The sequence below is a fragment of the Heptranchias perlo genome, chromosome 1, assembly GCF_035084215.1.
Source record: "Heptranchias perlo isolate sHepPer1 chromosome 1, sHepPer1.hap1, whole genome shotgun sequence".
Classification (NCBI taxonomy): domain Eukaryota; kingdom Metazoa; phylum Chordata; class Chondrichthyes; order Hexanchiformes; family Hexanchidae; genus Heptranchias; species Heptranchias perlo.
This window is the reverse complement of record NC_090325.1, coordinates 19,190,616-19,215,650: the sequence shown is the minus strand read 5'-3', so window position 1 is coordinate 19,215,650 and position 25,035 is coordinate 19,190,616. Positions and strand designations below refer to the sequence as shown.

The following is a 25,035-nucleotide window of genomic DNA, read 5'->3' as shown; positions in this document are numbered from 1 at the left end:
GTGTCCTCTCGTGTGATGTTGGTATCTGTGTCGATGATCTGGCATGTCTTGCAGAGGTTGCCGTGGCAGGGTTGTGTGGTGTCGTGGATGCTGTTCTCCTGAAAGCTGGGTAATTTGCTGCGAACGATTGTCTGTTTGAGGTTGGGTGGCTGTTTGAAGGCGAGTAGTGGAGGCGTGGGGATGGCCTTAGCGAGGTGTTCGTCGTCATCGATGACATGTTGAAGGCTGCGGAGAACATGGCGTAGTTTCTCCGCTCCGGGGAAGTACTGGACGACGAAGGGTACTCTGTTGGTTGTGTCCCGTGTTTGTCTTCTGAGGAGGTCTATGCGATTCTTCTCTGTGGCCCGTCGGAACTGTCGATCGACAAGTCGAGCGTCATATCCCGTTCTTACGAGGGCGTCTTTCAGCGTCTGTAGGTGTCCATCGCGTTCCTCCTCGTCTGAGCAGATCCTGTGTATTCGCAGGGCCTGTCCATAGGGGATAGCCTCTTTGACGTGGTTAGGGTGGAAGCTGGAAAAGTGGAGCATCGTGAGGTTATCCGTGGGCTTGCGGTAGAGTGAGGTGCTGAGGTGCCCGTCTTTGGAGATTTGTGTGTCCAAGAAAGAAACCGATTCTGAGGAGTAGTCCATGGTGAGTTTGATGGTGCGATGGAACTTGTTGATGTTATCGTGTAGTCTCTTCAGTGATTCTTCGCCGTGGGTCCATAGGAAGAAAATGTCGTCGATGTATCTGGTGTATAGTGTTGGTTGGAGGTCCTGTGCAGTGAAGAAGTCCTGCTCGAACTTGTGCATGAAAATGTTGGCGTGTTGGGGTGCGAATTTGGTCCCCATGACTGTTCCGTGTGTTTGGGTAAAGAACTGGTTATTGAAGGTGAAGACATTGTGATCCAGGATGAAGCGGATGAGTTGTAGGATGAAGAGATTACACGATAACATCAAGTTCCATCCCACCATCAAACTCACCATGGACTACTCCTCCGAATCGGTTTCTTTCTTGGGCACCTCAGCACCTCACTCTACCACAAGCCCACGGACAACCTCACGATGCTCCACTTTTCCAGCTTCCACCCCAACCACGTCAAAGAGGCCATCCCCTATGGACAGGCCCTACGAATACACAGGATCTGCTCAGACGAGGAGGAACGCGATGGACACCTACAGACGCTGAAAGATGCCCTCGTAAGAACGGGATATGACGCTCGACTTGTCGATCGACAGTTCCGACGGGCCACAGCGAAGAATCGCATAGACCTCCTCAGAAGACAAACACGGGACGCAACCAACAGAGTACGCTTCGTCGTCCAGTACTTCCCCGGAGCGGAGCCATGTTCTCCGCAGCCTTCAACATGTCATCGATGACGACGAACACCTCGCTAAGGCCATCCCCACGCCTCCACTACTCGCCTTCAAACAGCCACCCAACCTCAAACAGACCATCGTTCGCAGCAAATTACCCAGCTTTCAGGAGAACAGCGTCCACGACACCCCACAACCCTGCCACGGCAACCTCTGCAAGACATACCAGATCATCGACACGGATACCACCATCACACGAGAGGACACCACCCACCAGGTACATGGTTCATACTCCTGTGACTCGGCCAATGTTGTCTACCTCATACGTTGCAGGAAAGGATGCCCCGGAGAATGGTACATTGGCGCGACCATGCAGACACTGCGACAACGGATGAACGGACACCGCGCAACAATCGCCAGACAGGAGGGTTCCCTCCCAGTCGGGGAACACTTCAGCAGTCAAGGACATTCAGCCACTGATCTTCGGGTAAGCGTTCTCCAAGGCGGCCTTCGAGACACACGACAACGCAAAATCGTCGAGCAGAAATTGATAGCCAAGTTCCACACCCATGAGGACGGCCTCAACCGGGATCTTGGGTTCATGTCACACTACACATAACCCCACCAGCAAGGGGAGAAAAAAAAGTTATCTGTTTTTAATATTCATTCTCTCTCTCTCCCTCTCCCTCTCTCCCTCTCTCTCTCTCTCCCTCCCCCCATTCTCTCTCCCTCCCCCCCTTTCTCTCTGTCTGTGTAATTTGACACAATGTGTATTCAGCATACTGGGACCTACTGTTTTCCGTGGCTAACCTGTCTGAACACCAACGACACCTTTGATTGGTGTGATGGTATCCCAGCCTAATATAAGATATGCAATTTGAGAACCTTTCACTCACTCACCTGACGAAGGAGACAATCTCCGAAAGCTTGTGATTTTAAAATATAATTGTTGGACTATAACCTGGTGTTGTAAGATTCCTTACATTTGTCCACCCCAGTCCATCACCGGCATCTCCACATCTTGGTTGTAGCAAGCAGGTAGTGAATGATGAATTGAACCTTTGGCTAGGTAACAGGTGGGGGGTGGGGGGGGGGGGAAAGGGATTTCTTCCAGCTAGTTGTCAGTGAGGGAAATTCCTTTTTGCATGCTTCCCATTGTTTTGTAGGGTAAACCTACAGACAAACAGTGGGAAATATTCGGTACGATACAAAACCGCTGTGCACACACAAAAAGCAAAGGATCTACTTGTGCAGTTGAGCAAGCATGATCAACAAATGAGGTAAGAGACAGTGTCAAGCTAAAAGAAAAGGCTTGCACAAATGCAAGGAAAAGTGGAAATCCTTGGAACTGGGAGAGCTATAAAACACAACAAAAGGATGCAAGAAAGAAATATGGGAAAAAAAACTTGCAAGGGATATCAAAGCTAACAGTAAAAGCTTTTATAAATATAAAGAGAAAGAGAGTGGTAAAGGGAAATGTGGGCCCATTAAAGACTGATGAAGGCAAGACTATTATGGACAATAAGGAAATGGCACACTTAAGTACTTTGTAACCATTTGCACAGAGGAGGAAGAGGACAAAATACCAATGGTACAAGGAACCTAAAAATAAGTCAAGGGGAGGAATTTGATAGAATTAGTACAAGTTTAAAAAAAATGGTAATGGAGTAGACAATGAGACAAATCTCCAGATACTGATGGTTTCCACCCTAGAGTATTGAAAAAAAAATTGAAAATGCATTAGTCATAATTTTCCAAAATTTCTATACATTCAAGAATTGTGCCTTTTTAGATTGGAAAATTGCAAATTTGACTCCATTGTTTAAGAAGGGAGGAAGTGAGAAATTAGGGGGGGTTAAATTGGGCCATGTAGCACCTGTTTTTTTAGGTGCTACGCGAACACCTACGACTTGAAAATGGGGTCCGAGATGCACATGCACACTTCCGACGAGAAGTGTGCAAGATGTCCTCTTGGCAAAGACGTTGGCATGTACGCGTGCAAAACGTCCCACCAGCAGCATGCAGAGTAGGAAGAGTATGATGCGAATCAGTGTGCAATGCTGATTTTGAAGCCACTGCTGCCATTTTGCAACTCCACACTCCTCCCAACGCCCTGCCTTAACCTTGCACAGCTGAACATTACATTAAACGGTATGAAGGATCTCCCACCAGCGCTATTTAAAGGAATCATGAATCGTGAAGTACTTTCAGGTTAGTTGCTGGATTATTTCTTCTGGCTGCTGGTGCAGTTGTACGTGTTTTTGGAGGTTTGCTATACTTGGCTAAAGTTTAAGTGAATGGTCTGGCAGTTCTTGGTTTTAGTTAGTGGTTTTAGTGACATTTGAAATATAGCGGGGGAAGAAAGTTGCTTCCTGATATGGGTGGCCTGGAGGGCTTCCTCTGGGCATTGAACATGACTGGGAGAATGAAGAGAGGCCACACAAAGCATGACAAGCTGCAAGAAGAGGGAGGAGGAGGAGTAGCAGGGCACTCAGCAGGAGGCCATATCTGTGGAGGGTTTTCAATTCTCTTACCTCAACTTCAGCGACAACCAGTCCATCAGATGTCTTCGGTTCACAAAAGTGGTCTTGATTGAAATTTGTCAACTGTTGCAGCCTCAAAGCAGAGTAAGGACAGCATTGCCCGTGGCTGTCAAGGTGACTGTGGCTCTTAAATTTTATGCCTTTGGCACCTTTTTAGGCTGCTGCTTGAAATATAAGCAACATCACGCAGTTTGCAGTGCACTGCAGTATAAAGGAGGTCACTGAAGCATTCTAAACAATGAGAAACACATTCATCTCATTCGCTCTTGCCAGAGATAAGCAGGAGGAGCGAGCATGAGGTTTTGCTCGGATTGCAGGCTTTCCCATGGTGCAGGGTGCCATTGACTTTTTAAATTCGTTCATGGGATGTGGGCGTCGCTGGCAAGGCCAATGCACGCACATTGCCTTGCATGCTCCTCATCTGAACTCGGCCATACTCATGAACAAAAAGGGATTCCACTCCCTCAATGTGCAGCTGGTGTGCGACCACAGGCAGCGCATCATGCAGGTGAATGCCCGCTATCCTGGCAGCTGTCATGATTTGTTCATTCGACAGCAGTCCTCTGTTCCACCTGTATTTGAACCAGCACGGCAAGTCAAAGGCTGGCTACTGGGTGACATGGGTTATCCCCTCATGACGTGGCTTATGACTCCGGTCAGGAACCCAATCACACGTGCACAAGAGGCCAACAATGAGAGCCATGCTGCCACAAGGAACGTCATAGAGCACACCATAGGCGTCCTCAAGCAACGCTTCTGCTGTCTGGACCGCTCTAGAGGAGTCCTGCAGTACTCAGCTGAGCGGGTATCGATTTGTGGCAGTATATTGCACAACCTGGCCATTATGAGGGAACAGCCCTTGCCACTGCCTATCAGGCGAGAATCTGAGGAGTATGAGCAGGAGGTGGAGGAAGAGGAAGGGAGACGACAATGTAGACAGGCCCTTTCTGCTGGGGCTCTATATGATCAGCTTATTAATAAGCAATACCAGTGACCTCAACTACATCTCCCCATTCGCCAACAGTCCTACACTCCTTACCTTTCATCTCTAACTGACACTCATGTCGTCCTCTTCATGATCACACATGAGTTCCTCCCTTATCTCGTCGCAGAAATAAAAACCACCACCAAATTCAAATCCACATTTATAAATTCACTCATTAAATAATGCATCCAAAATGAAACCATTCACCCTTGTGCATTCCCTTTGTGCCTGCCTTTTTGTGTGCTTTTACTTTTCCTAGTGCTCCTACGAGTGCTTCCCCAGTGGCTGGAGCATGGGAGGTAGAAGGCTGCTGACCTTCAATTGAGGAGACTGCAGATGGCCTTTGAGGAAGACATCGAGCAGCTCTGGTCCGAGAGGGCCCGGCTTCAGACTGCACCATCCCCGCCTGGGCTGGCTGGCTGACAGGGCACTGGCAGAGTGGTAGGGGTGGGAGCAGCAATGCTGTCATCCTGAGAGGACAACAGGTTGGCCTCCCATGGCGCTGCTGCCACTCTCCCGTTGCAGTGCCTCAGCAACCTTGGTGATTTGTTGGAGAACAGATTGCTGGGCTGCTGTGATGCCCTGGAAGCCCCTTTCAACACCGGTACCCAGAGCCACTATGGCAGCAGTCTTAGTTTCCAAGGTAGCAGTCTGAGATTCCAATGCAGCAGTCAGACCTTTGATGGAAGCTGTGACACGATCAGCATCTGATCCATCAGCACACCTGTGGGTTCCACAGGTGTGCTGATGGAGGTGACCACCCATTTCATGTTGGAAAGGATGGGCTCCAAGCTCTCTGCAAAGCCCTATGCTACGTTGGAGCTGGACTCCTCCATGCTCCTTGACATTGTGTGCAGGCTTTCCAGTGCACCAAGCATTTGGTTGTGTACGCCCATCAGCCGCCTTCTCTAGCCTGGCCCATTGAAGTCCTCATCTGAATCCTCTGCAGCAGAACTAGTGTGTGACCTCGCTGTCCGGTGAGCTGGCACCTGTGGTATCCATTTCCTCCCGCCCTGGCTCCTGTGCACTTGTGCTCGGTGTGTCTTCATGTGTAGATCCTTTCTCTATCTTACACTGTCAGCCACCAGTCCAGAGACTGACACTGCGTGTACTTTAGAGGTTAAGATCAGTGTCTCTTATTCATCTGTCTTCTTCCTATGCCTCCTCTGACTGGGAAGTTTCCAGCTCTTTGGTATCTGAAAAGAAAAAGGGACGAAAGTTGGGTTGTAGTGAGGGGAGAGGTGAAAGTACGAAGTGCATGCTTATCATCTGCAGTTTGTGAGTCAGAAAAGATTGTGGGATGAGGGAGAAGTGGGAAGAGAGAAGGAGGATTCAGTATGCAGAGACCCTCAACATCGATCCCTCCAGCGCTGCCAGAGGCCATGGCTTCAGCGATGCCCCTTCCCATGATGGCACATACTGCCCCTTGAGCATATGTCTGGAGGGCCTCCTGCCCCCCTGTGGATACAGGATGTCCCTCCTTCTCTCCACCTTTTGCACCAAGGCCTCTAGTATATTATCAGAGAACCTTGGTGCACGCTCTCTGGCATGTTCAGCCATTCTTCAATATATTATAGCACAGATTGACTTCTACCACTTTTTGCAGCCACAATGCACTTCCCCTTTAAGATGGCAGGCTGCCTTTATGTATTGCTAGCCACGGGAGCCCTGCTGATGCGTGCGGCCAATGAACAGCGTAGGTATGGCTGGCTGCATGTGACAGTCATTTTTAACAGTAGGCAGCACAAATTTATTGTGCTGCCTGCATCGCTTTAAATGGGTCTGGGTTAATCGTGTACCGCGATCTCCGCGCCCCTTTTCAAGGGTTATCCAATTTAACCCCCAAGGTAACTTACAGACCTGTCAAATTAATATCCGTTGTGGGGAAGTTACTGGAATCTATCATCAGAAACAGAATGACTGAGCACTTAGGTTTTGATCAACTGATATTTGTCCATCACATAGATTTGTAGAGGGTAGCTCATGTCTGACTAATCTAGTTGATTTTTTTTAAGGAGGTCACTAGCAAGGTGAATAGGAGAGTGTCTATAGATGTTGTCTACATTGACTTCCAGAAGGCATTTGATAAGGCTCTGCACATGATTAGCAGCAAAAATGGAAGTGCACTGAATTGGAGGTCGCCTTCTGAAATGGGTTGGTAATTGGTTGGGAGGTAAGAGACAGAGTAGGGACAAAGGGAATGTTCTCTAATTGCAGGATGTGTATTGGGGCCTCAGTTTTTCACCACATATATACATTAATTGAAGGAATAGGAAATTATATATCGCAGTTTGTAGATGACACTAAGTTAGGAGGCACAGTGAGTTATATAGATGGGAGCAGGAAGTTACAAAGGGATGTAGAATGACTAAGTGAGTGCATAAAACTATGGCAAATCAGAATATTTTCTTAATGTGAGAGACTAGGAGGTGTGGAGGAGCAATGGGATTTTGGTGTCCATTGTACACAAATCACTAAAAGCTAGTGCCCAGGTGCAAAAAGTAATAAAAAAAAGGCTAATGGAATGTTAACCTTTCAAGGAGTTTGGAATATAAAAGTGAGGAAGCTTCACGTGCACAGAGTCTTGGCCAGCCACCATCTGGAGTACTGCATTCGGTTTTGGGCACCGAACCTTGGGAAAGATATATTGGCCTTGGAGGGGGTGCAGCACAGATTCACCAGAATAATGCCAGGACTTAAATGGTTAAATTATTAGAACAGATTGCATAAACTTGGTTTAAAAGGTTAAGAACATAAGAAATAGGAGTAGGCCATACGGCCCCTCGAGCCTGCTTCGCCATTCAATAAGACCTTCTACAGGTATGTAAAAAGGAAGAGAGTAGCAAAAGTAAACTCTGTGTCCTCCTCACAGCTCACTTTCCCACTTGTATCATCAGCAAACTTGGGTACAAAAGTTGGTCCCTTAGAAGCTGAGACAGGAGAAATTATAATGGGGAATCAGGAAATGGCAGAGACGTTAAACATAGGAACAGGAGTAGGCCATTCAGCCCCTCGTGCCTGCTCCGCCATTTGATAAGATCATGGCTGATCTGTGATCTAACTCCATATACCTCCCTATGGCCCATATCCCTTAATACCTTTGGTTGCCAAAAAGCTGTCTATCTCAGATTTAAATTTAGCAATTGAGCTAGTATCAATTGCTGTTTGCGGAAGAGAGTTCCAAACTTCTACCACCCTTTGTGTGTAGAAATGTTTTCTAATCTCACTCCTGAAAGGTCTGGCTCTAATTTTTAGACTGTGCCCCCTACTCCGAAAATCCCCAACCAGCGGAAATAGTTTCTCTCTATCCACCCTATCTGTTCCCCTTAATATCTTATAAACTTCGATCAGATCACCCCTTAACCTTCGAAACTCTAGAGAATACAACCCCAATTTGTGTAATCTCTCCTCGTCACTTAACCCTTGAAGTCCGGTTATCATTCTAGTAAACCTACGCTGCACTCCCTCCAAGGCCAGATACTTTGTATCTGTCTTCACAGTAGAAGGCACAAAAAGCATACCAGAAATAGTGGGGAACCAAGGGGATGATGAGAGTGAGGAACTTAAAGTAATTAATATCAGTAGAGAAAAAGTACCTGAGAAACTAATGGGACTAAAAGCCAATAAATCCCCTGAACCTGATGGCCTACAACCGAGGGCTCTAAAAGAGGTGGCTGCAGAGATAGTGGATGCATTGGTTGTGATCTTCCTAAATTCCCAAGATTCTAGAACGGTCCTAGTGGATTGGAAGGTAGCAAATGTAACCCTGCTATTCAAGAATGGAGGGAGAAAGAAAATAGGGAACTACAGACCAGTTAGCCTGACATCAGTCATTGGGAAAATGCTGGAATCCATTATTAAGGAAGTGGTAACAGGGTACTTAAATCATAATATGATTAGGCAGAGTCAACATGGTTTTATGAAAGGGAAAACGTGTTTGACAAATTTGAGAGTTTTTTTGAGGATGTAACTAGCAGGGTAGATAAAGGGAAACAAGTGGATGTAATATATTTGGATTTTCAAAAGGCATTCGATAAGGTAGGGATAAATGGGTCATTTTCGGGTTGGCAGGCTGTAACTAGTTGGGTGCCGCAAGGATTGGTGCTTGGGCCTCAGCTATTTATAATCTATATTAGTGACTTAGATGAAGGGACTGAGTGTCATGTATCATCAGCAAACTTGGATACAAAGCTAGGTGGGAAAGTAACCTATGAGGAGGACACAAAGTCTGCAAAGGGGTGTAGACAGGTTAAGTGAGTGAGCAAGAAGGTGGCAGATGGATTTTTATGTGGGGAAATGAGAGGTTATTCACTTTGGTAGGAAGAATCAAAAAACAATTTTTTAAAAAATGATGAGAAGCTATTAAATGTTGGTATCCAGAGACACTTGGGTGTCCTGGTACAAGAAATGCAAAATGTTAGCATGCAGGTACAGCAAGCAATTAGGAAGGCAAATGGCATGTTGGCCATTATTGCAAGAGGGTTGGAGTACAAGAGTAAGGAAGTCTTACTACAATTGTACAGGGCTTTTCGTGAGACCTCATCTGGAGTACTATGTACAGTTTTAGTCTCCTTCCGCTTAGAGGCGGTGCAGCAAAGGTTCATTCCTAGGATGAGGGGGTTGTCCTATGAAGAGATATTGAGTAGAATGTGCTTATACTCTCTGGAGTTTAGAAGAATGCGAGCTGATTTCATTGAAATATATAAGATTATGAGGGGGCTTGACAGGGCTGATGGCCGGCGCGGACACGATTGGCCGAAGGGCCTCTATCCGTGCTGTATAACTCTATGACTCTATGACTCTATGCCGAGAGGTTGTTTCTCTTGGCTGGAGTGTCGAGAACTAGGAGGCATCGTCGCAGGATAATGGGTCGGCCATTTAAGACTGAGATGAGGTATTTCTTCACACAGGGTTGTGAATCTTTGTAATTCTCTACCTCAGAGGGCTGTGGATGCTGAGTCATTGAATATGTTCAAGGCTGAGATAGATAGATTTTTGGACTCGAAGGGAATCAAGGGATATGGGGATTGGGTGGGAAAATGGAGTTGGAGGTCGAAGATCAGTCATTATCTGATTAAATGGCGGAGCAGCCTCGAGTGGCCGTATAGCCTACTCCGGCTCCTATTTCTTATGTTCTAAGATCATGGCTGATCTTCGACCTCGGCTCCACTTTCCTGCCCGATCCCCATAATCCCTTGATTCCTGTTGAGTCCAAAAACCTATCGATCTTGGCCTTGAATAGACTCAACGACTGAGCATCCACTGCCCTCGGATGCAGAATTCTAAATATTCACGACGCTCAGTGAAGAAATTCCTCCTCACCTCAGTCCAAAATGTCCTACCACTTATCCTGCGACTATGCCTCCTAGTTCTGGACTCTCCAGCCAGGGGAAGCATCCCCTCAGCATCTACCCTGTCAACCCCTCTTAGAATCATATATGTTTCAATGAGATCACTTCTCATTCTTCTAAACTGAGTATAGTGTCATTCTACTCAGTCTTTCCTCATAGGACAACTGTCTCATCCCAGGAATCAATCTAGTGAACCTTTGTTGCACTGTCCCTAAGACAAGTATATCCATCCTTGGGTAAGGAGACCAAAACACAGTACTCCAGGTGTGGTCTCACCAGAGCCCTGTACAGTCGCAGCAAGACTTCCTTACTCTTGTACTCCAACCCCCTTGCAATAAAGGCCAACATACTATTTGCCTTCCTAATTGCCTGCTGTACCTGCATGTTAACTTTCTGTGTGTTGTGTACAAGGACACCCAAATCCCTCTGAACACCAACATTTAATAGTTTCTCACCATTTAAAAATATTCCATTTTTCTATTTTTCCTATCAAAGTGAATAACCTCATATTTCCCCACATTATACTACATCTGCCATCTTCTTGCCCACTCACTTCTGTCAGTACCCCTTTGCAGACTCTTTGGGCCTGATATTAGGAGGGCGGCGGGTTCGCAGCGGGGGGTCGACTGGGCACGTAGGTAACGCGCCCAGTGAAATCGGGGTGCTCCGCACACAATCGCAGGCTAGTTGAAGCCACTTACCTTTGCTTCCGGGTTTCGCGCTGGAAAGCTGCGCAGCGGGCGGTCTGCGCATGCGCAGCATAGGCTGTCAGCTGGAGGAGCCCTATTTAAAGGGGCAGTCCTCCACTGACTGACGCTGCAGAAAATAGGCAAAATTACAGCATGGAGCAGCCCAGGGGGAAGGCTGCTCCCAGGTTAATGATGCCTCACTCCAGGTCTTACTGGATGGGGTGAGGAGCAGGGGGATTACAGAGATCTCTTCTCCCCCCCCCCCCCCCCCCCCCCCCCCCCCACAAAGGCGGGCGGGAGGAAGCGGCCTGCCTCTGCCACCAAGGAGGTCTGGCTCAAGGTGGCAGAGGAGGTCACCTGCACCACTAACATATCGCGTACCTGCATACAGTGCAGGAGGCGCTTCAATGACCTAAGTAGGTCAGCCGAAGTGAGTACACTTATTCCCCTACATTCCGTTTGCCACATCACCGCCCCCACCCCACATCTCCTTCTGCACTGCCAACACTACTCTGTCACATCACTCCTCACACCCACTCAAAGCTCATCCTCATCTTACCTGCACTTACTCACATCGCCAGTACTCATCCCACCACTACCACTCAACCCAATCCTCATACAATCTCATGGCTCTATCTCATACTCACCCTCTCATGCATCTCTTTCACGGTCAGCCTCACTCAACCTGCCACTACCTGTGCTGCAGCCACAGGGCATGCATCACATATGTGCAGTAGGAAGCGTAAGGCAAACGTGTTGTGAGCATGAAGGGGATGCACAAGGGTGTTTGCGGGTTTGTCATGGTTGTTACTTATATTTGATTTCTGATCAACTCACATTACATATATTGTCACCACTACTGCCACGTCTTTGTGAATCTTGTCTGGTTTGTACAATAGTGCCCTTTCCTGAGGATCACTATGAAGACCACAACTGATGCCAACCATTGTGTCATTGCAGAGTGGGTGTAGGTGTATTTGCAGGGCTCTTTTGTGCAGATGACTGACAGACGTCGGCGATGTCCCCGGTGGCACCCTGGAAGGATGCGAAGGAGAGGTTGTTGAGGGCAGTGGTGGTTTTGACAGTGATAGGTAATAAGATGTTGCTCGGGCCAGCCAGGAGCAGCTCGGCATGAAGGAGGCTGCAGATGTCCACGACTACATGTCGAGTGACTCTGAGCCTCCATGTGCACTGCTGCTCAGAGAGGTCCAGGAAGCTGAGCCTCGGTCTGTAGACCCTGTGGCGAGGGTAGTGCCTTCTGCGATGCATCTCTCTCTGCGGTTGCCCTCCCTCCTGCTGTGCAGGTGGATGAGTCATAGCACTGTTGTGGAGCTCCACATGTCAGAGGTGGCTGGTGATGCTGGTCGTCCTGCGAGGAGGTCATGACTGCAGCTACGGCGGCCCCCATCCAGAAGATGTACATTTTTGAGGGGGTCCACAAGGTAGGTAAATGTGCCTGGACACCGGGGTAAGTGTGCAAGTTGGTGAATTTTCTTGTCAGGAGGAGGGTGGTGGAGGCCAAACTTTGTCCAAAGTTGCAGGAGGGCACTCTGTCATGAGTGAGGGTTCCCCCCCACCCCCCCCCCTGTCAAATGGACCTTTGCAGCTGCCGCAAGCTGATGGCTGCAACACGTCCATTTCAACTGGGAGTTTTTCCCCCAATACAGGAAACAGTCCCAGTTGATCTGAAAATCCCACCCCTCCTAAAATATCAGGTCTGTAAACGACCTGAAATACCTGGTTAATTATTTCAAGTGGCACCCCGCCGGCTTTAATTGCTGGCAGGAGTCCCACATGCGGGGGCTGCGCGTGCATGTCAGTGCGTCACTGGGGAACCCGGAAGTGGGCGGGTTGGAGCCGGGCTCCGGACCCGCCCCAGGAATCCCCAATTTTTGCAGCCCCCGCCACGAATGTACCCGCTCGGGGGTGCGAAAATTGAGCCCTTTGTGTCCTCCTCACAGCTTACTTTCCCACCTAGCTTTGTATTGTCAGCAAATTTGGATACTCGGTCCCTTCATCTAAGTTATCGCTATAGATTTTAAATAGCTGAAGCCAAAGCACCGATCCCTGCGGCACCCCACTAGTTACAACCTGAAAATGATCCATTTATTCCTACTCTCTGTTTTCTGTCCGTTAACCAATCCTCAATCCATCTAATATATTACCCCCAACCCCATGAGCCCTTATTTTGTGTAACAACTTCTTATATGGCTCCTTATTGAATGCCTTTTGAAAATCCAAATATATTAAATCTTTTGGTTCCCCCTTATCTACCCTGCTAGTTACACCCTCAAAAAAAACTTTAATAGATTTGTCAAACACTATTTCCCTTTCATAAAATCGTGTTGACTCTGCCTAATCCCTGTTACTACATCCTTTGTAATAGATTCTAGCATTTTCCCTACTACTTATTTCAGGCTAACTGGCCTATAGTTCCCCGTTTTCTCTCTCTCCCTCCTTTCTTGAATAGCGGTGTTACATTTGCTATCTTCCAATCCATGGCGGACCGTTCTAGAATCTACGGAATTCTGGAAGATCAAAATCAATGCAGCTATCTCTTTTAAAACCCTAGGATATAGGCTATCAGGTTCAGGGAATTTGTCAGCTTTTAGTCCCATTAATTTTTCTAAAACTCTTTCTTTACTAATCTTAATCACTTTAAGTTCCTCCCTCTCATTAGAACCTTGGTTCCCGACTACTTCCGGTACCTTTTTTGTGTCTTCTACTGTGAAGGTAGATACAAAATACTTGTTTAACATCTCTGCCGTTTCCTTATTCGCCATTATAATTTCTCCTGTCTCTGCCTCTAAGAGACTCATGTTTACTTTCACTAATCTCTTCCTTTTTATATACTTGAGGGTTGAGGGGTGATCTAACTTAGTAGTGATTCAATGGGGTAGACAGAGAAACTGTTTCTTCTTTTGGGGGAAATCTAGAACAAGGGGGCATAATCATAAAATTACGAACATACGAAAATGTCAGACTGGAAAAGACCACCTGGTCCATCTTGCCTGTCCCACACAATTATTGATGCTTTATGCATCACATTCAGAGACTCCTTACCCCCTAGGTGCCAGGCTGTCCCATGGAATAGGTGAAAATCCACTTAAAAAGCCATGGCTTCGGGTCAGAGCAGTTCACTGAGATTGTGAACAGCCTGGTTCAGTCAGATGAGGGGGATGGAGCTAGTGGTGAGGGTACAGAGTTTGTGGCATGTGTCGGACTATGGCTTTAGTCTTCCCAATATTTAGATGGCTCATCCACGATGTCAGACAGACAATGGGACAGGAGGGCAACGTTTTATTTTTATCACTCCTAAGAATTGCTCCCTTAATGCTTTTGCCAGTTTAAAAATTACTCAGTTTTGGATTGGGGGAGGAGGAGGAGAGGGTAGTGAGGGGAAATTTTATCAATTGATAAATGGTACATTTTGCCCAGAAACATTATTTCATAAGTTGAATAGAGTGATGGACTAATTTCTATAAGATATTTCAATGCCTTGGGGCATTCAGTAGTTACCAAATGACAATTTGCCATCAAATTCTGGCATGATGTTTGTCTTCCAGTCTAATTGTTATTAAACATAATTCTTTTACAGATCTGCAGTTTTGAATATGTCAAGTTTTTTTAAGTAAGTTTTTCTATATATTATAAAATGCCAATTTTCTTGTTTCAGTCAAACATGACAGCTGCAACCTCGCCTATTCTTCTAAAATGGGATCCCAAAAGCCTGGAAATACGGACTGTGACAGTAGAGCGGTTACTGGAACCATTGGTCACGCAGGTAAGAGAATCATAATTGGGTTTAGTAATAGCTTCCCTGATGCAAATGTCAAAAGACTACTGCATTCATGAAAATGAATTTGGCAAATCCTTTTCATTTTTGTGGCATTGTAAACAAAATGAACAGTCTGAACCAAATACACATGGTTCAATATTACTGGGAAAGTTGGAGATTAGGAAGCTGTTGGTAGTGAAATTCTGTATTTTTCCTCAATATGGGGAAAAATATTACTTGGCTTTAGATTGCAGCTAAAATATTGTCGTTTACTGCATGCAGGCGTTCCTTTCCTGGAATTGCCTGTGATCTTGCATAGCATTCTGACAGTGTAATGTCATTTCAAAACACATGATAGTTGGATGCTATTAGTTAAAACTATGCTAGGTTTAAATTAATATATTATGCTCTTTATAAATGTAAAGCTAAAGCAGAGGAAGGTTTAAGATGGTTCCAAGGCTGATGTGTTTAGCTTCTGGGAAATGATTTGTTTTCGTATTAGTATTAATTAAGCCTCGAAGGCATTGTTATGTTGGTGTGGAAGACCCCCATCTGTGCATCATTCAACCAGGTAATGGGACTGTCAGAGGAAATATTGAACCATTAATACACATTTGAAGTACTTCAAATGGATCATTTAAGTCGGTGTGTTTTGAGACTGATCCACAAAGGCATAGGAATTAGGGTGATCCTGGGCAAAACAAAACCAAAACCGAGTGCTGGCATGTGTTACAAACTGTTGGTAAAGTGACTGACTAACATTCACTGCAGTCAGAGCAGATTGTAATTTTTAAAAATCAGGCCATTTACTGCTATCTTAGTATATAAGTTTGTGCTGTTCTTTGTGCTCCACCTATTTGATTTCTGTAAGTAAATCTAGCTAGTTAATTTGGAACGCAAGTCAAACTCGTGCGTGGTATTACAATACAGTAATCTGGAATGGTTTGGTAAGAAATCATAGCCACTAGCAATGTAGCATTGTGCCCAATTTTAACTGGGAGAAAGTACAATCTGAGGGAACAATTCTTAGGATTGAGAAGAATCCCAGTGTCCTCCTACCGAGAAATAATTGTGACCTTGGTGTACTATTCCTCCTCGACCTCTGCAGTCTTTGACACAATTGACCACGCAATCCTCCTCCTATGCCTCCCCTCTGTCCAGGTCAGTGGTACTGCCCTCAGTTGGTGTTATTCCCAACTACCCAATCATAACCAGAGCATCACCAGCAATAGTTTCTCTTCCTGCCCCAGCATTGTTACCTCTGGAATTCCCCAATAATTTATCCTTGGTCCACTCCTCTTCCCCATATACCTGCTACCTCGTACCAATATCGTCAGAAGACATAGAATCATAGAATGGTTACAGCACAGAAGGAGGCCATTCAACCCATTGAGCCCATGCCTGGTCTTTGTGAGTAATCCAGTTAGCCCCATTCCCCTGTTCTTTCCCCATAGCCCAGCAAATTTTTTTCCTTCAAGTATTTATCCAATTCCTTTTTGAAAGCCACAATTGAATCTGCTTCCACCACCCTTTCAGGTAGCGCATTCCAGATCATAACTACTTGCTGCGTAAAAAAAGTTTTCCCTCCTGTCGCCTTTGGTTCTTTTGCCAATCACCGTAAATCTGTGTCCCCTAGTTCTTGACCCTTCCACCAATGGGAACAATTTCTCTTTATTTACTTTGTCTAAACCCTTCATGATTTTGAACACTTCTATCAAATCCCCGCTCAACCTTCTCTGCTCTAAGGAGAACAACCCCAGCTTCTCCAGTAACTGAAGGCCCTCATCCCTGGAACCATTGTAGTAAATCTCTTCTGCACCCTCTCTAAAGCCTTCACATCCTTCCTAAAGTGCGGTACCCAGAATTGGACACAATACTCTAGTTGTGGCCGAACCAGTGTTTTATAAGAGTTCTATAAAGCCCATGATCCCATTTGCTTTTTTAACTGCTTTTTCAACTGTCCTGCCACCTTCAAAGATTTGTGCACATATACCACCAGGTCTCTCTGTTCCTGCACCCCCTTTAGAATTGTACCATTTAGTTTATATTGTCTCTCCTCATTCTTCCTGCCAAAACGTATCACTTCGCACTTCTCTGCATTAAATTTCATCTGCCATGTGTCCTCACTGTTTACTACACTTGCAAGTTTTGTGTCATCTGCAAATTTTGAAATTGTGCCCTGTACACCCAAGTTCAAGTCATTAATATGTATCAAAAAAAGCAGTGGTCCGAGTACCGGCCCCTGGGGAACACCACTGTATACCTTCCTCCAGTCTGAAAAACAACTGTTCACCACTATGCTGTTTCCTGTCACTCAGCCAATTTTGTATCCGTGCTGCCCTGTCATTCCATGGGCTTCAATTTTGCTGACAAGCCTATTATGTGGCACTTTATCAAACACCTTTTGAAAGTCCGAATATACGTCAACTGCATTGCCCTCATCAAACCTCTATGTTACCTCATCGAAAAACTCCAAGTTAGTTAAACACGATTTGCCTTTAACAAATCCGTGCTGGCTTTCCTTTATTAATGAATACTTGTCCAACTTAATTTTGTCCCGGATTATCGTTTCTAAAGCTTCCCCACCACCGAGGTTAAACTGACTGGCCTGTAGTTGCCAGGTTCATCCTTACATCCTTTTTCGAACAAGGGTGTGTAACATTTGCAATTCTCCAGCCCCCTGGCACCACTCCCATATCTAAGGAGCATTGGAAGGTTATGGCTAGCACCTCTGCAATTTCCACCCTTACTTCCCTCAGCAACCTAGGATGCATCCCATCTGGACCAGGTGATTGATCTACTTTAAGTACAGCCAGCCTTTCTAGTACCTCCTCTATCAATTTTTACCCCATCCAGTATCTCAACTACCTCCTCTTTTACTGTGACTTTGGCAGCATCTTCCTTGGTAAAGACAGATGCAAAGTACTAATTTAGTACCTCAGCCATACCCTCTGCCTCCATGTGTAGATCTCCTTTTTGATCCCTAATGGGCCCCACCCCTCTTACTACTCATTTTCTATTTATATGCCTACAGAAGACTTTTGGATTCTCTTTAATGTTAGCCACCAATCTATTCTCAAACTTTCTCTTTGCCCCTCTTATTTCCTTTTTCACGTCTCATTTGTGTTTTCTACATTCAGCCTGGTCCTCACTTGTATTATCAACCTGATATGTCATATGCACCCTTTTTCTGCTTCATTCTACTCTATCTCTTTGGTCATCCAGGAAGATTTGGCTTTGGTTGCCCTATCTTTTCCCCTTCGTGGGAATGTACCTAGACGTACCCGAACCATCTCCTCCTTAAAGGCCGCCCGTTGTTTGATTACAGTTTTGCTTGCCAGTTGTTGATTCCAATCTACCCGGGCTAGATCCGTTCTCAACCCTTTGAAATGGCCCTCCTCCAGTTAAGTATTTTTACTCTAGATTGCTCCTTGTCCTTTCCCATAACTAATCTTAAACTTCTGATACTATAACCACTGTTTCATAAATGTACCCTCACTGACAGTTGCTCCACTTGACCCACTTGGTTCTCCAGAACTAGATCCAGTAATTCCTCCTTCCTCGTTGGGCCAGAAACATATTGATGAAGAAAGTTCTCCTGAACACACTTCAGAAATTCTTCCCCCTCTTCCCTTCACACTATTACTACCCCAGTCTATATTAGGATAGTTGAAGTCCCCCATTGTCACTACTGTATAGTTTTTGTACATCTCTGTAATTTCCCTGCAAATTTGCTCCTCTATATCCTTCCCACTAATTGGTGGCCTATACAACCTAGTAGTGTAATGGCGCCGATTATTGTTTCTTAACTCTAACCAAATAGATTCTGTCCTTACCCCCTCCAGGACATCCTCTTTCCAGCATTTAATCATTACTGTCACCCCCCTCTTTTTTTCTCCCCTTCCCTATCTTTCCTGAACACCTTGAATCCAGGAATATTTGGAACCCAATCCTGCCCTTTTTTTGAGCCAGGTCTCGATTATTGCCACTACATCATATTCCCTTGTGGCTATTTACACCGGCAGCTCACCAACCTTATTTACCAGGCTTTGTGCCTTTGCACACATGCACTCTAGACCTATTTTAGACCGTCTCATATTCTCTTAGTCTGATCCCCAATAATACTGTACTATTTCTTACTTCAGTGCTACCTGTCTCTCCCAATCATTTGTGCACATGAAGTCAGCTTCCATGTGACTGACAACACCCAGCTCTACCTCCTTGATTACCAATCTTAATCCCTCCACAGCTTCTGTTGTCAGACTGCTTGTCCAACGTTCAGTCCTGGATAAGCCACAATTAGTTAAACATTGGGAAGACCAAAGCAATCGTCTGTGGCCCATGGCACAAGATTCGTAACCTCGCTACTGATTCTATTGCGCACTCCTCCCCAGCCACTCTCTCAGGTTGAACCAGACTGTTCGCAACCGTAACGTCCTATTTGACCTTGAGCTGAGCTTCCGACACCATGTCCTCTCCATTACTAAGAATGCCCACCTCTGACCCTGCCTCAGCCCATCTGCTGCTGAAACTCTCATCCATGCCTTTGTCACCCCCAGACTCAACTGATCCAATGCTCTCCTGGCTGGTCTTCCATCTTCCACCCTTCATAAACCACCTCATCTAAAACTCTGCTGCCTGTATCCTGTCCCACTCCAAGGGGGTGATTTTAAACCCCAAGAACGGGTGGGAGTTGAAAGTATTTTTTTTTTGGGTCGCAACCGCAAGATTTTTGGACTTTGCATTCCCAGTCGGAAGCCTGTACTTTTCCGCGCCGACGTTAAACCCGGAAATAAAGCCAGGTTGCGGTCGCAACCCAAAAAACAACTATTTTCAACTCCCACCTGCCCCCAACCCACCTGTTCTTGGAGTTTAAAATCACCCCCAAGTCTCACTCACCCATCACCCCTACATTAACTCACAGTCCCCCATGCCTCAAGTTTAAAATTTTCATTCATGTGTTAAGTCTCTTTTATAATAAAAACAGAAAATGCTGGAAATACTCAGTAAGTCAGGCAGCATCTGTGGAGAAAGAAACCGAGTTAACGGTTCAGAACTTCATCAGAACTGGAAGAAGTTGAAGACTAAACAGTTTTTAAGCAAGTACAGAGCCAGGGAAAGGGGGGAGGAAGGGGAACAAAAGGGAAGGTCTCTGATAGGGTGGAGAGCCGAAGTGATTAAATGAGTAAATACAGCTCCTCTAAATCCATCTTTTGTTTCTTTACTTGTCCTGTTACCACTCTCCTTACCGTGAACCATCATCCCTTTTGTCATTTAATCACTCCTGCCCTCCACCCTATTTGTGGTCATAAATTTTATTTGGAAACAAAAGCAAAATACTGCAGATGTTGGAAATTGGAAATTAAAACCGAAAATGCTGGAAAACGCTCAGCAGGTCAGGCAGCATCTGTGGAGAGAGAGAAAGAGTTCACGTTTCAGGTCGATAATCTTTCATCAGATCTTTCATTATCTGATGAAAGGTCATCAACCTGAAACGTGAACTCTGTTTCTCTCTCCACAGATGCTGAGTGTTATCCAGCATTTTCTGTTTTTTCTCAACTTTATTTGGTTGCTTTCTCTTCCTAGCTTTAGCTAACCTTGCACATACTGTACTTTCGCTGGTTGTTATGTTATACTTTCTGTGCTTCGAAGCTAAGGCTTTGAATTCCAATGACGATCCAACTCTGATCGTGGTAAACTATCCCTTCTCATTCTTCTCTACCTATCTGCAACCTTTGACACGGTTGACCACACCATCCTCTTCCAACGCCTCTCGTCCGACATCCAACTGGGTGGGACTGCTCTCGCCTGGTTTGATTCTTGTCTATCCAGTCGTAGCCAGAGAATCACCTGCAGTGGCTTCTCTTCCTGCTCCCACACCGTTACCTCCTGGAGTCTTCCAAAGATCTATTCTTGGCCCCCTCCTATTTCTTATCTACATGCTGCCCCTCAGTGACATCATCTGTAAATGCAATGTCAGGTTCCACATGTATGCTGACAACAACCAGCTCTACCTCACCACCACCTCTCTTGATTTGTCACACTGCTTGTCCAACATCCAGTACTGGATGAGCAGAAATTTCCTCCAATTAAATATTGGGAAGACCGAAGCCATTGTCTTCGGTCCTCACCACAAACTCTGCTCCCTAGCCACCGACTCCATTCCTCTCCCTGGCCACTGTTTGAGGCTGAACCAGACCGTTTGTAACCTTTTTGATCTGAGATGAGCTTCCTAAAATGACCAGAATTATACATTGTACAGGTAGGGCCATCACCAAGATCGCCTACTTCCACCTCGGTAACATAGCCTGTCTCTGCCCCTGCTGCTGAAACCCTCATCTATGCCTTTGTTACCTCTAAACTCGACTATTCCAATGCTCTCCTGGCCAGCCACCCTCCATAAACTTGAGCTCATCCAAAACTCTGCTGCCAGTATCCTAACTCGCACCAAGTCCCGTTCACTCATCATCCCTGTGGTTGCTAACCTACATTGGCTCCCGGTCCGGCAATGACTCGCTTTTAAAATTCTCATCCTTGTTTTCAAGTCCCTTCATGGCCTCACCTCTCCATATCTCTGTCACCTCCCCCAGCCCTACAATCCTCAGATCTCTGCGCTCCTTCAGTTTTGGCCTCTTGCGCCTTCTCGATTCTGATCGCTCCACCATTGGTGGCCATGCCTTCAGCTAGGCCCTATGCTCTGGAATTCCCTCCCTAAACCTCACCATCTCTCTACCTCGCTCTCCTCCTCCTATAAGACGCTCCTTAAAACCTACCTCGTTGACCTGTCCTAATATCTCCTTATGTGGCTCAGTGTCAAATTTGTTTGAAAATGCTCCTGTGAAGCAGCTTGGGCCATCTTACTACATTAAAGGTGCTATATAAATGCTAGTAGTAGTAGTAGTAGTAGTTTGTTAATTGGAATGTACTTTATAGATTTCAAGCATCTGCAGTATTTCACTTTTAGTTCATAGAAATGTACAAGACTAGAAAAAACTATTGCAGTTCATCCAACCTGTAGGAAATATCATATCCTAAGATGCTGCTTATACTCCTTGATCAGTTTTTTTTTTCATAAGTATTTATATCTGTAAACTTGATTAAAATTGGTTAATCAGCCCCAAATACTTCCTCTGACAACCCATTCACCACCCTCTGTGTAAAATAGTTAAATCTAAATTTTCTGTTCTATTCACCTTCCCTGTTCTAGGTTTGAGCCGATGCCTTCTTGTGACGATATTAAACATATGACATGTATCTTTTCTATGTCCTTTTATGATATTGACTGCTTTTTAAGATCATCCCTGAGTTTTCTCTTCTCCTTTGCCAGCCTCTGCAGGCCCTTCCCATAACTCGGGTGCCTAATATCGCAGTAGCTATCAATTTAGTTATCCTTCGTTGCACCCTCTTAAATGCTTGGATGACTTTTCTCCTAATATGACCAGAATTATACATCGTTCAGGTGGGGCCAGAAATTGAGCAGCCTTTGAAAGCCTTTTGATTTAGATGAGCGATCTGTGACCTCAAATACCTTAAATAACACTCCTCCAGGTGACCAAACCAGTTATGGTGACACATTCAAATGCATGGATCATTTTCAAAAATGTTTTTCAACTAACTAGATTTATCTTAGAAACTAATTGCTAGCTTTTAAGTCAATTTACAAACACCTCACCTCCAATTATTTTATTCTTTCTCTCTTTTTTTCTTGTGTATAAATTACCAAGAAGAAATTCAATATTGATAGCATGGTAACAAGGGATTGAGAAAACATTAGACTAAAGAAAAGGCAGGACTTTTATTTATATAGTTCCTTTCACAACCTTATGATGTCCCAAAGCACTTTACAGCCAATGAAGTACATTTTGAAGTTTAATCACTCTTGTAGGGAAACGCAGCAGCCAATTTGCACACAGCAAGGTCCCACAAATGGCAATGAGATAGTGACCATGTAATCTGTTGTGATTTTGGTTGAGGGATAAATATTGGTCGGGACACTGAGAGAACTCTGTTGCTTTTCTTTGAAAAATGCCGTGGGATCTTTTACATCCATCTGAAAGGATAGACGGTGCCTCGATTTAATGTCTCGTCTCATCCAAAAGCCAGCACCTTAAACAGTGCAGCACTCCCTCAGTACTGCACTGATATGTCAGCTTGGATCATGTGCTCAAGCCTCTAGATTGGGGCTTGAACCCACAACCTACTGACTCAGAGGCGAGAGACTGACACTGAGCCAAGGCTGACCCAGCAAGATTATAGAATGTTAGTCTCCCTTTGTACTTTTCAGTTTTGACAGACCCAATCTCATCATGGTACAAGTATAGTAATGGGCAGTATGACTGCACCAAAGCATTTGTATTTATTGTAAGCATTAGATGAAGGCAGGATCTGACTCAGCTGTAATGCCTCCCTTTTTTATCTTTTATGTATTTATTATTATGTTTTCGAGGTTGCGGTAATATTCCTGGTTCCAATACAGATTCAGTATGCTTGAAGCAATTAAAGGCTTAAAACTACTTCATTTGAGTGATTTAAATTCCAATCACATGTTTTCATTCCTGCCTTTTGCTCCCATGATGATCAATGCTTGAGAAACTGCAAGAAGGGAATGATAAGGCAGTGAAGTAAAAGTGGAAGCAATATGATGAATGGAAAATGAGAAAGGAAATAAAAATGATTGAAAGAGGATAAAGGAATTGTACAGTGGTGGTGATTACAGATCCTGTTATTATATTAGTGTACTTTGCTCTTCATTGACTTCCAGAATCATTTTAATTTGGTTCACCACTTGAAATGTTGCAATTCCAAAGAACAGCAGCGCTCTCAATATCATTTATGTGGATCAGCTGATTTGATTCCTGCTAGTCTGTTTTTATTTTTGTTGAGGTTAATAACATTACAGTATAAATTGAATTGACGATTCAGAAAGAATAGAAGTTGTAGACCAGCAAAAATTACTTATGACTCAGCTGACGTAATCAATAAAAATTAAAATAAACTTGTTTTAATAATGTGAAGTTTCCCTAACAGAATTGTAATCATTTGTTGCTCTTAAGTGTTCTTAGTGGTGTAATAAAATCTTTGTGGCACAATAAAATTGTAATTGGAGATAAGATGATTTTCTCCATGGGAAGAGGTCTGTATTTATTTGCCTTTTTTGAAGGCAAAATTCAGTATTTCTAATTCATCTAATACCGGACATGCTTAGAACAATTTGATTAGTTCATATTTTTATAAACATTGGTTGAACTCCAGTGGCATTATTTACAGGCAAAGATTTTGTAGAATTTCATTATATGGGGCTCTGCAGCTTGCAGCTCTGACTGGCTGTTATAAATCAGTCTCGTGACTTGAAATGGCCTTCAACTTGGTTAAAGCTTCAGCGAGAAGTAGATTTTTAAAAAAATGTTCAGTTATATTAATTTTGTCAAACATAAAATCATAGAAAGAGCTGTCCAATTTAGTCCCACACCCCAGCTTTTTCCCCATAACCCTGCAAATTAATCCTCTTCAAGTACATGTCCAATTGCCTTTTGAGAGTTCCTATGGAATATGTTTCCACCACCCTTTCAGGTTGTGTTTTCCAGATCTTAACCCTCTGTGAAAATATTTCTAATCATTTCCCTTTCAGTTTTTTTGATAATTATTTTAAATCTGTGACCTCTGGTTACTGATCCACTTGCCAGAGGAAACAGAGCAAATAGGGAGAAACTATCAAAGCCCCTCATTATTTTGAATGCGTCTGTTAGGTCTCACCATAACATCCTCTGCTCCAAGGAGAACAATCTCAGTTTCTCCAATTTATGATTCTAAAATTATGACATGACAATAATAAATTTGATGATGTGTTTGACAAACTATTACGGAACAACTTGCTTTTGTCTTGGATACAAAATGGTTATTTGTCCTCAGTTCCTTTTCTCATTGTTGGCAGAAGTGACTTTGTTAAGTACTTATTTCTCTTATTTCAGCTCCTAGTTAGTGAGATCATGGTGTAGGCAATAGATCCTTCTAATTAGTGGAAATCTAGGCTTTAGTAGTGAAGGGAATTAGGGGTTATGGGGAGCGGGCAGGATATTGGACATGAATTTAAATTTGAGGTTAGGATCAGATCAGCCATGATCTTATTAAATGGCGGAGCAGGCTCGAGGGGCCGATTGGCCTACTCCTGCTCCTATTCCTTATGTTCTTATGTTCTTATATCTGTAAATTTGTATTGTTTAATCTGTATTTTACTTGACGAAAACATTTCTGCACAAGCTCAAAATCTACCACTTAAGCCATTATTAGAACGATGAATCTAGTTGAGATTGTGCTCAACTTGGTTACTCACTGTGATTTTATGTACAGAATTTGTTTCAACGAAATCCAAACACTGGCTTGCCTGCAAAGAACAG

At 44.6% G+C, this 25,035-nt stretch overlaps 1 protein-coding gene across 1 annotated transcript in view; it reads left to right on the top strand.

The window, feature by feature from the left end:
* Nucleotides 1-25,035, top strand: part of ctnna2 (catenin (cadherin-associated protein), alpha 2) — a 1,371,619-nt gene that overhangs the window by 75,447 nt on the left and 1,271,137 nt on the right. The window contains exon 2 of the mRNA XM_067981945.1: nucleotides 14,540-14,647. Coding sequence (XP_067838046.1) covers nucleotides 14,546-14,647 — 102 coding nt within the window. The 5' untranslated portion in view covers nucleotides 14,540-14,545. The remainder of the gene's footprint in view (nucleotides 1-14,539; nucleotides 14,648-25,035) is intronic.